This window comes from Malurus melanocephalus, unplaced genomic scaffold, assembly GCF_030028575.1.
Source record: "Malurus melanocephalus ecotype Western Australia unplaced genomic scaffold, MMel_1.1 scaffold_285, whole genome shotgun sequence".
Classification (NCBI taxonomy): domain Eukaryota; kingdom Metazoa; phylum Chordata; class Aves; order Passeriformes; family Maluridae; genus Malurus; species Malurus melanocephalus.
Genome location: NW_026623517.1, coordinates 132,166 through 144,496, shown reverse-complemented (window position 1 = coordinate 144,496; position 12,331 = coordinate 132,166). Strand labels below are relative to the sequence as shown.

The 12,331-nt window shown below is 37.4% G+C and overlaps 1 protein-coding gene across 1 annotated transcript in view; it reads right to left on the bottom strand.

The window, feature by feature from the left end:
- Positions 1-12,331, bottom strand: part of ROBO2 (roundabout guidance receptor 2) — a 168,734-nt gene that overhangs the window by 92,749 nt on the left and 63,654 nt on the right. The window contains exons 8-9 of the mRNA XM_057376620.1: positions 8,254-8,425; positions 2,048-2,253 (exon numbers count right to left, since the gene is read on the bottom strand). Of these exons, the coding sequence (XP_057232603.1) occupies positions 2,048-2,253; positions 8,254-8,425 (378 nt within the window). The remainder of the gene's footprint in view (positions 1-2,047; positions 2,254-8,253; positions 8,426-12,331) is intronic.

Sequence of the window (12,331 nt, the reverse complement as noted above, 5' to 3'; positions counted from 1 at the left end):
TCTMTGTTCATGATTGTTGCTGTTGCCATGTGACTGTTGTAGGCTTATGAATTATTTGATTGTGCTGTAACAGAAACAGCAGAAAAGGATCAGAGAATGGTTTGTGTTGGAAGGGACTTTAGAGATCCTCTGATCCCAACCCCCTCTGCCATGGATGCTCAAAGTCCCCTTCCAACTAAAGCAGGTTTCTCAAAGTCACATCCAACCTGGCCTTGAACAGGGACGGGGAATCCACAACTTCTCTGGAAAYCTGTTCCACTCCCTCATCACCCTCACAGAGAAAATGTCTTTCTGACACCAGAAGGGTGAGGATGTGTGGATGGCAATTATTAATTTATTTTGAACTTGGACATGCAAGCATACTTGGATATTTTTGTGGGGTTTTTTTTTTTTTTTTCCATAGGAACTGGGTCTAGTCCTTGTTTAGGTAGATCCAAGAGAAAACTTAAACTTTTCTCATTTCAATCCATGTTTAACTCATAAAATTTGCAAGATACAGGAGAAATCTGGGGTTTAGTGTTCTGTGTAGTTTTTATTCTTAAATCTAAACTGTGCACATTTCTGACAGAGGCATTTCTGAAAAGGTCTTTCTGAGCCTTTAAGGAAAATTGGTTTGCAGTGAATGAGCCACTTAAGGATCAATAAAAGCCTCATGACTTTCAGAACCACACTCACTGCTAATACTGTTTTCTTCTCCTCTTGCAAGCAGTTTTTTGTTTCCTTCAGTTTACAGACACTGCCTCTAACAGTGAGATTAATGCGCTGGCACGATTCAGAAGCAATTTCATTGTTTGCATAGCAGCATGCAGACAGGTATCCCAAGAGCTTCTGCCTCGTGGACACTCCACAGAAGCCCATCATCAATGCCTGAAAGTCTGTTTGAAATCACTAAGCTTCCACCTTTAATTGCTGCTTTCTAACACTACTGGGGAATCTTGACTATTCAAGCGCACTCTTTAATCCCGCTCTACAGGAAAAATGCATTAACCTTCATGGCCTAAACCTGCCTTCAGCCCAGGGAGGAAGGATAAATTGTTTACTCAAGGAAAGCTGGTATAAATTTTTTAATAAATTCCATTTTGTTTCAAGGAAGTTCACAATTCATCTATGAACACTGATGAGATGGTATCAGAGAACAAAACTGCTCTTTATGTCTTGTCACTRGAAGCTATGTTTATTGACATATTTTTGGATGGCAAAATTAAGTRCAGACATTTCTTCTGAGTAAATTAAATGGTTTCTGAAATTGTCTTTAAGTTCCTGACAAATAAATACATTTAAGTTACTATTTTTCCATATGCACGTTTGTCCAAATAAACACAAATACACATCTTTGAACAGGTAAAAATTAAAACTAAAAGAAAGGATTAGTGATGCAGTATTATAGGATATTGTATTGTCTAAAAATGTAAATATTACAATTAGTATTTAATTTTTAATAGAAATCTCTTTGCATACAGCTGCATGTATGTTAAGGTATTAGCTGCCTTTTCCTATTTGCAGCCTGGTGGAACATTTCCAGGAAGCACAACACCAGAATAAATCAGCCAGTTTGGGACTGACAAGAGCTGTTGATTGAGAAAGTACATGGTCAAACCCTGATGARCTCCAGATCGTGTGTTAGCACAAGTACTTGGAAAATTATGATCAGGTTTTGCCAAGGAACTGCTCAAAGTTTTGACAGAGAGGCCAACRGCTTCATGGTATGACCAACTGAAAAGATTAGGAAGGACTGTCCTCGTATTTTTCTATCCACTCCCAGCTCATGAGTTCTATGGCAACACAAATRAGATTTTAAATATCAATTCTGTTTTTAGAGAATTCTCATGGGAATAYCTGAAGACAATTTTGCTCTTCTTCCCCCTCCTACCCATCTTTCTGACACAATGTTAAAGAATGGATGTTGCCTTAGTGAGAATTGCATAGTCAAAAAGACAAGTCAACTTTGAAGACAACAGGAGGATGGCAGAGTTGCCTGAGGCACACAAGAAGAGCTCAAAACCGGCCGTGTGAAACCCGTCATGCTCATTTTGCTGCCATCACTCACCCGCAGYGATTTGATCTGGAGCGTCCCCTGGTCCTGGATGGATGTCCGAGAGTCTCGACCCAGGAAGGTGAATCCTTCCTTCAGCCAGCTGATGACAGGGAGGGGGTCGCCGGTGGCCTTGCACTTGAGCAGAGCTGTGCCATCCACCGCCAGCGTCTGGTTGACAGGGCCCTGGAGGATGATGGGCGGGGGCCGATCTGTCAAAACTAAACAGTGGCACAGGCATTGGCATCCACATCTTTAACCATCCTCTGCTGCTGCTGGGAGCCCCATTCTGCCACGCACCACCAATTTTAAGAGGCTGTTTGAAGTCAGCCTCTAAGAGGCTAAAAATATTATTTTTGGAGGACCCACAGGTAGAAGTTAACAATCACCTGGCATATTTGAAAAGCATTTCAGCAAGAGTTTTATTTCATCACTGCAARATACCACCTAGAATATATCTGTTAGCAAAGATCATCAAATAACCATGTTATTTGGTTAAAACAGGATGAAAAATAAGCCCTTGATTCAGAAAGGCATTGAAGTGCATCACTCTTTTCTTCCAACTTGGGAAAGCACTTAAAGCACACCTTTGATGTCACMTCAAAATGTGCTTAATTGCTTTCCCAATTTATGGTCTAAAAGAGAAAATCTGCTAAGTTAAAAGTGAAACACTATAGCTATTCCAGCCTTGGTACCAACCACATCCCCCATTCCTACTTGCAAGTTTTCATCCACAAAAATATCTAACAGCTACACAAAATATTTTCATAATCTGAGTGATCTAAATGACTGTACTGCTCTTTCCAGCAGAGAAAAGCTCAACCTCAATCACACCATTTAACAGCTTACTTATCAAGTCATTTCATCACCTTTTAAAGCCATGAACTCTTAATATTTTTTCCCTCATAATTTACATTTGCATGCCTGCGATACTGATGAAAGGACCCTGCAACCAGTCAGTGAGTGCATGGTTGCATAGAAGCTTCATTCTATGACCAGCTGGATACCTTGAAGATGAGGTAAAATGCTCAGTGTTCATTTTTCTTGAAAGACCATTTTTTCTTAAATAATTCTGTTGCTGAACTTATTCTCTGAGCCATCTGTTAAGCAACAAATATAACCTTTGTTTCTAAAGAAGGTGTTTATACAAAATGAATGTGAAATACTTGAATATAAACAAGGCTAGGACTCCTGCATAAAAACAGTATAACTGAACTGAGAATTCTTTTTTTTTTTTAATGTATTTTTATATATTTCCCAGCCACACTGCTGCTGTTTTAAATCTTTGAACAAATGAACAATTGTGTGATTGGTATTAAATACTGTAGCAGGCAGGATCAACATCTAAACCACCGTAAATTGTGCTGCCTCTGCTGATGTCACTTGAGTTTGAATCATTTATTCTAGGTGAGAATCTGTTTATTATGGTCCATACACAGCACCTGAYTCTTACAATGAAGTGAAAACAAATTATTATCAAGCAATATGGTTTCTGTTGCATTTGAGCTGCTTAAGATGCAAATGTCTGGAACATTCAACAGATCCAAAGTGCTTTCATTAAGCTAATTAATAAATAAAATATATCAGGGACATGTTAGTGGTACATTTTATGCCTGAAATAATTGTTTCTGAAATTTTAATGTTGCAAAAATACTACCTACCTTTTTCTGTTAACAAGATTCACAATGAATAGAATCATYAATATTATCAGAATCACACCCTGGAGTGTGAGTTCATCCCATTTAATGAAATTGATATTGAAAATAGAAAGCCAATACAGATTTTGAAACTGAAAATAGAATGTAAATTATTCTGTAATACAGATTATTTCTTAACACCAGAATGTGAAAGCTATTTTGGAAATTGTGAAATATCACCCACTGAACTCAAGAGATAGGACAGGAAACAGTAGAYAACAAAAAGAAATCTAATGCATTTTCACCTTGACACAAAATTTTTAATCTCGTTAAGGTTCCTTTTGACTACACAGTTCAGCCAAAAAAATTGATCTCAGGTCACATGTACTATCAGGATATCTCCAGCATGAGTRTATTAGCTGTGCAAATTATCCTTTAGATTTAATGTAAAACAGCAARCCCCAGTATTCTAGGTAACTAAAGATTAAGGAAAAATAACTATTTAAATTGCTAGCTATTCCACTGCAGTTATTTGCTTCATCTAAGTGTCTTTCAGATGTGTAGCAATGTAGGTATTTTCAAAACCTACTGCATTACAGATATTGTTCTTTGGCATGTAATTAGTTTTTTTTACAGCCCAAATGAGGAGCTCATAATCCTTTAAATAGCTCTGATCAATAGTGTAATTGAAAGTCTCCTGGCCAGAAGGAATCTTCATTTTCAAGGGTGTTATGGGTGAAAGACCACTACAGGTTTCCATGACACTAAGGCTAAAGGTTAAATGAACACTTAGGGTTTCCACTGATCTGTGAACGGCTGTATTGTCTTCACAGCTACGACTTGTAAATCTTCTCTAAAACATGTGTGTGCTTGTATTCCTACTACCTAGGACTCCTCATTAGCAAGGATCCAAAACTTGGTTAGAGGATAAAAAAGATATATCCTAGACATTCCAAAAMCAGAGGGATAGTGAAAAATAGCCACAAAATGGTGAGGAGATTGTGAGTTGCTTTTAAAACAATTTAATTACTTTGGTTTTTTTCATTTTCAGGGTTTTCTCCCAGTTGGAAAMTTCTACATTCATTCCAGAAAAACATTTTGTGTGGCTACAAACACATTTGTGTGGTAAAACAGAAGTTTTTGAAACTAATTTCAAAATTAATTTAATTTTTAAAATGGTTTTGAAACTGTTTGCCAGGATCCATACATCTGCAAATTCCAGTAACCAAAAAATTAAGAGATTCTTTTTGTATTAAAAATTCATCTTCATTTTGGAGCACATTATAAGAAAAGAACAAATTCTATTTGTTCATGAACAGTTTATTCATTAAAAATTCGATTTGGWTCAACTGAAACAATATTTAAATTTGGGAGGAATGTAATAATTTTGGGCCAAATTATAATGGCTAAAATAGGAGAAAAATAAAATTAAATCGTTACTTTGGCACTTCCAAAGTCAAAATTTTTAAAAAATTCCTCGTGAATAAATGGAAAGTAAGGAAGTTAAAATAAGGAAATTCACACAATGAACAGTCATGATAGGGCAGGGTGCTCTCTGAAAGGTGGAAAAGGAGCCAATCCCCCATCTGTCCTTTTTTTTTTTTTTTTTTTTGACTAAAGAGCATCACAGGAAGCTGTGAAATTGTTCTGAGTTTCTCCTGTTTGATACTGTTACCCTTGCAATAAAACATGTAATATATATTGGATGAAGGTTAAGACCCATGGTGACCAGATTTGTAGATAAGTAAACTGAGAATGACCCTAATTTCTTCCAAACCTTTATTAATAAATTTTAATAATTATTAAGGGGAAATTAAGATTTTCTCCAAAATATTCTGTGGATGATTGACAAACACTAACACAATACTAATGGTAAACTATTTATTTTATGTTGAGCACAGAGATGGAAGCACTTGGTTTATTTGCACGATCTGTCATTTTGAGACTGTGAGCTGCATATTCATTTCTCGTGTTTGAAAGGATTGCTAAGATTGTTCAATTTTTAAAATGATTTTGCTTTTCCAGATGTGCGTTAGAYAGTGAATTACATGATAGCCTTTCAAGAAAATACAAGATTTGAATTTCAAATACACTGAAGGCTCTTAGCACAGTCCATAATCAGCAAAATTATCACTCAACTCAGCACATTTCATCACAGCTAGTAATCTCTTCTCATGAACACTTGAGTTAAAAATATTTCCAGTAAAGACTTGTAAGTGCAAAAATGTAACAACTGAAACACTGCTATATATGGTATAATTAAGCACTTGTTTTTCTGCACATGACATGTTTTCATTCTGTATTGGAACTTCAATTGGATCTAAATTACTCTGGATCAAACAAAAATGTGTTCAAAATGAAAAAGATGGCTCGCCACTATTATTAAATCATTAACCAAACAGAAAAATTCTGGGCTAGGAAGTAAAACTGAAATCACCAGCCAAAAACTAGAACACTAATGTTTAAGCATATAGCTAGCACGCACAGTGTTTATCTTTTATTATATTCTTAAATCCATTAAATTAGATTTCCCTACTGATAAAAGTCATTAGCTCCCATGACTTCTGCTCAGCATCAACCAAAACAGATTATTTCGACGTTTATGGTTAACTTCCCAACTAAAAGCAATTAAAAAATATCTGTGATCTAATGGTACATTTATTCACATAATCTCAGCTCCATGATGTTGTTTTGGCACTTTTCTTCTGACCTCACCCGCCCTTTGACTCTGCGATGAAATGGTATTTCTATAAAGCAATCTTGTATTATTTCATAATGATTATGCTGACAGTAGGCTCTGGAAAGCATTTGAGGAAGGCAGGCCTTGCACTCCTCGAGCAGCAGAGTTACCAGCTAATGCTTCCTCGAGCAATGGGGAATGCACAATGCTGCCTTTAATCAGAATTAACCGGAGATGAGCTTGCATTTCAGCAGGGGACACTTCCCCTTGGCTTGTTAAACAAACTAATGAAAATTCCAAAGAGATCAATTAGGATTTATTTTTTTTCCCAACACAAGAAACAGATAAAGATGGACCAAAGCCCTTGGCTGTCAAAAGGAAGATTTTCTCATCACGAGCATCCTTGAACCTGACTTGATCCACTCGGCGCCTGTTGCTGTAAATCTGTGCAGCATCAGCAGGTGTGACCATTAACAGCTCAATGTCCTCCCAGCCAATGTTTTTGTGTTCTATTTATTCCAATCACAGTCATGGCCCTGAATCAGGCAGCACTAAGGACAGATATTAAAAAATATTGCCTTTCCATTCCTTTTAAATGACCTTTTAATCTACATTTAAATTTGAATTGAATGAAAATGCATCATTTTGTCATAGACCATGGGAGAAAGGACYTAAAGAGATGGAGGAGCAAAGCCAAGTCTTTAGTCTCCAGAAACTACAGAAAAGCAATGTGCTTGAAAAAATGCAAGGATAAGGCAGAAATAATTTCCCCTTGTCATAAAAATATAGGCAGCTTTCGGAAAACAAAGAAAAGGCATCAAATTAATGCTCAAACCTCTATAACACGAGCCTGAACCTCTCTACCTGTCACTTGTGATGAATATGCTCTTGTGAAAAGGCAGATTATTCAAAATTAGACATCTTTTCAAACTTTCATGGTGCAGGCAGGTCTCTAAGGGAACAGTAAAAGTAGACCTCTGCATATAACAGTTTTAATGGCAAAAATTCATCAAAGTCTGTCAGGAGATATTTAATGTGTCAGTTAAGATAAGGAATAATGATGCTGGGGAATGCCACAATCGCTYGGTATAAGAGGAATTCTGTTGTTTTCTTCACTAACATTAACAGATGCAAACTGCCTCCTACCCACAGTAGGATGAAGAGAGATATCAACAGGATTCCTGACATATGAAAAGGATTCATGTTCATAGATGGGAAACCTCAAGACAGAATAAATTTGAAACTCAAAAATTTGAAAAAAAAAAAGCATCAAGACAGACCACATAGTGCTTTTCCTTTCCCAAAAACTCTTCTCTACCTATGGATTTTCATTACCTTTTTCACACCTACCATACTGAGACATTCTTAGAATACAGCTCTGAGTTAGGTGCCTTATTCATGGAGGGACATAAGGGGTAGATATTCTATACAATCTGAACCAACCGTACTCCACCACCTTCAAACAACGGTGTTAAATTAATTGAGCTAAGGACACATCCCCTTGCTTGTTTAAGATAGAACTGAAGACTGGTGGGAATTGAGATACCTTTTTTTTTGTACCCCAATTCACTGCTTTAACCACAAACTTATTCATTCTCCATGATTTTTTTTTTTGTGGTCCTCTCTTAGCTCTAGCAAACCAAGCAACTTCATTCCTCACCAAGCCTATTCTAAGCTGGTTTGTCCTTTGTTGGCATTGTTAACAAGCCTTTGGAAAGCAAGCAAAAGGCAAACCAGACTTTGAYGCTTTTTTTACTCCATAGACAGAGACCTTTCTCACTTTATTTTCTATAGAAAATTGTCCATTCACTTGTATGATTCATGTGATCTCATACACCTTTATTTACACTGCTTTTGAAGTACTTTTGACAGGAAAAAAACAACAGGAATTTCTAACAGCTCACCATCAGTAACCTCCAGCTGAGCCTTCGCTAAAATGCTTCCAGCAACCGTCAGTGCTTGACAAATGTAGTAGCCTGCATCAGACCTCTGAATGTTGGTAATGGTGAGGTCCCCGGTTGGTGACACGGAATATCTGCTGTTGGGCTGCAGAGGCTGGTTTGGGAAGAGTAGATTCTGCAAAGACAATTCATCTCACATCAGTTCAAAAGCACCACTTTTCCTTCAGCTACTGAGACAGTGATTTTTCCTTAAAAGTACTATAAATAATCGAGGAGGAAAAGTAAGAGTGGTTCTGACTTTATGAACACATAGAGCTTTCCCTGCCTTGGGCAAGCCACAGTTTAAATTAGAAACAGCCTTTTGACAGCACACAGTGCTGTGYTCTGACTGGGGTGTAGGCGAGGAGACATTTTCCAACAATCACACTTGAACGATTTATATTTGTGRCACATTCGTCTCCATTCTGAATGTAATTGTAATAATATACTTACTTGGCTATCAAACCAGAAGGACATAACACTACAGTAAAATGCTAGAAATCTAACAGAAAAAAATTGAATCCTTGAGACTTGAAAAGTACAGCACTATTGTTTGACTGTGAACATGTTCTGGGGAAAGGAGGAAGCAAGAGTATAGCACAAAAGTAAAGCTGCGACRAAGATATGGGCGTGGCATGAAGTAGGAGAAACTGGAAGAGCATGAGAGCTTAAAGGAGAAGTAAAAGGAAATTAAAACTGTGATATACCAAAGGAGAAATGCAGCATAGAGCCTTGAGGGTGAAGAGAAAGGGTATTAATCTGATGTGGAAATCATCAGCGAGAAAAAAAAATAATTTCATGTAGGATAAGATATCAGTTAGCACAAAACAGGGAGATTAGTTTTTGCCTTTGGGCTGGATTGGAGAAAAGAGAGACGTCAATAAAAATAACTGGAATGGCTCTAGTAGTCATTGCATATGATGAAGGACTGAATGAATCAATACTACAAACCTGAAAAGGTTTTAGTGGTGAGAGCTGTGTTTTCAGGGAAAGCGTTATACCCTCTGGCACAGCTCTTGTGAATAAGTAACAGGAAAAGGAAAGTATGTGAAGAGAAGGTCAGCAGTATTGCCCAATGAGACAGAAAGGAGAACAACTTAAACAATAATTAAACAATAATAATTCCAGTAAAATAGGGCCTGGCTCTTATGTCAACTCAACAAACCTCTATGAAAAATACAGTTATTTGCATCAGGAATACCCCAAAACACTTTCACCACACTGTGATAAGGTTTCAGTCATTACTGCAGCCCTGCCTAACTCTGCTGTGCTTTCTTATGATGACTCTCTACTAACTTTTAAGCTTGTTGTACTGACTAAAAATAGAATCTAAAAGCGTAGAGTAGGATATTAAATGAATTTTGTGCAGATCTGTTTCTTCTGAAGCAGACCTTGGTGGTTTACATAAATTATTTGCAACTGATAAGCAACAAACTTCTGAAGAAACAAGCAAGAATTCAAACAAGRAACTAATTCTACTTTTAAGTGAAACTCGCACCTTTATTTCTATGGTTTTGGCAAAAAGAAAAATATATAYTTTAAGTAAGATCCAACATTCCTTAGTTGCATTAACCTACTGGATTACTTGTCACAGTAGCCTTTTTCTCTTAGCCCCTTTCAATGGCAATGTTTAAGACATTTAAATTAGCAAAGTTTCCCTCAAAAATCAATATACACCCAGTAAACCCTTCAGATACAACAGGAAACAAAGTGTTAAAATTCTCAAACAATTTTAGGGATTAAGTGGGTCTCAWATAATTGCCCAGTCTTCTGAACTGCCTTGAAACTTTCAGAGCAACTTCTGCCTGGCACAGATACCACTGGATGAGGGTATTATGAAAACTTCGGTAAATATTATGAGAAAGAGGAGAAATTCCACATAGCTGATCTTGACTTAATTTATCACTCATTATATGAAGTGTAAAAAGAAGCACAATGTAAAAGAGAGTGCAAGGATCAAGCTCCTARTTCTTCAGAGAAAAATAGCCCAGAACTCTCTTTATTGCTGCATTGGAAAGGGAATCAACCCTTCTTTTATCTTCAGCATAGGCTTCTCTGTTCTGGAAAGGTACCCTGTCCCAGTGAATATTTCACACATAGGAGGAGTTCAGCMGTCTCCTGACTCCTCCCTTCAAAGAGCAGATAACTATGAACTATAACTTGTCCTAAATGACAGTTCAACCCTTTAAAAACTCTTTTTGCAATTTCACTGTTTTAAATTCAMTGTTAGGTTGCTCATCAGGGCACAATGGTGGCATGCTGGGTCGCAAACAGAGGAACCAGAGTCATCCCTGATATAGTACCACTGAATTTATCTCAAGGAAGAGTTTAGTCCATGGAGTCTAAAGGTTACACATGCCCTGCTCTTGCTCATGTCATCGGCGGGCAGCTGATGGACTCTGGGGACAAGGCTGCCAAGCACAGAGGACCAGCTGTTTATACACGAGCTGGCATAAAAAATTACTCAGGAGGGAACAGCTCCCCTCCCTTCCAGCTGTTTGTGCTCAAAATCACAGGACTGAGAAATGGATTCACAACGAAAAATGTCCTACAATTACTGGAGTGGGATAACATGACTGTATAGCATTACTGTGAATACTGAAAGCAGTGCTGCAAACAGTTCCTCTAAAAGCAGAAACAAACACTGAAGGGACAAGCAACAATTTACAGCTGGGATGCAAAGGGGAAAAGTCATGGAATTGGGCAAAATTACCACCCTCCATTGGTATGATGATATACACTGTGTGAAAACTCACTCACWCTGTGGCATCCCACTGCAAAATCTGCCAAGTTACACATCGAGATGGCAACCCCAACCTGTGTTACTTCATTGATGATCAATTAAGAGTAACATGAGAATGCTGTAAATCACATTGAGACATGTTTCAAGGTTTGATTATAAACCATGCAAGTATCAATTTTTATGTTGCGTTTATTTGCCAAAAAAGACTATCCTAACCCTCAGGGATCTGGTTCTCAATATGGTAATTAATTTTCCAGGTTTGTAATTAAGCAGCTTTAACATGGTACAATCAGCAGGTAATAACATTCAATTAAAGACACAAGATGCATTTTCACCTTAAAATGTTTTTACCCTTGAAGTGATACCAATGGAAGAGGATAAAATAGAGTATTAACACTTTTCAATTACGCTAAATGACTTTAATCCTGAAAATGATGTCCTACTTTAATTAGAAGCTCTTCTCTTTATTACAGCATGATGGATGTCCACTTTATTAGATTCAAGTGTGACACTATAAGCTCACTTTACATAAACATTAACATGTTATTAAAATGCTCTACAAGGAAAGGGTTTGAAATGTTTGCTAGCACATCAGTACTTCCTACTTTAATTTCAATATGCTATTCTACTTTCCCCTTGGAAAAAACTGTCTCCTTARTGAGGCTCACAATACAAGAAAGCATCCAGTGCTTTTCCAGGATGTGATCCTTGGAGGCTAGGTCTAAGTTTCTCCAAATATTACATGAGAGATAGATACTGAATACTGAATGCTAAGATTACACTCAGACAAGCTTACATTCATGAAGTAATCATGTCGTGCCTTTGTAAGCCACCAAGACAGCAGAACACAAAATGCTGTCTGCCTGGTCCTGTCATTCCAGACCATTTTTACGATCTCCTGAGAATGTGAAGCAGAAGCAGATGGCACAGCAGGACATCTGTGGCTCAGCTCTTATTTCACGTTTTACCTGAGCTGGTACACACCATGCCTGCAGGAAAGAGGATGCTGYGCCATCACATTCAACTACTAAGCTACAGAAGTTTGTAGTGGCTGATGGCAACACCAACTGCTACCTCAAATGTTTTGCCTTCAAAAAAGATCAGGGAAATATTTCCAAAATGGAATCTGGAAATTTCTTGAGACAACCTTACTGAAGCAAGCATCTGTGTGCTCAAAACCTGTATCTGTATGCTCTGTGAGCATACCCAATGCAAATCAGCTTGCTGGATACATAGCTGCTTGATCATGTCTAGACAGGTTGTGAACTGTAATTACTGGCTCTGATTAGTTCAAAATTG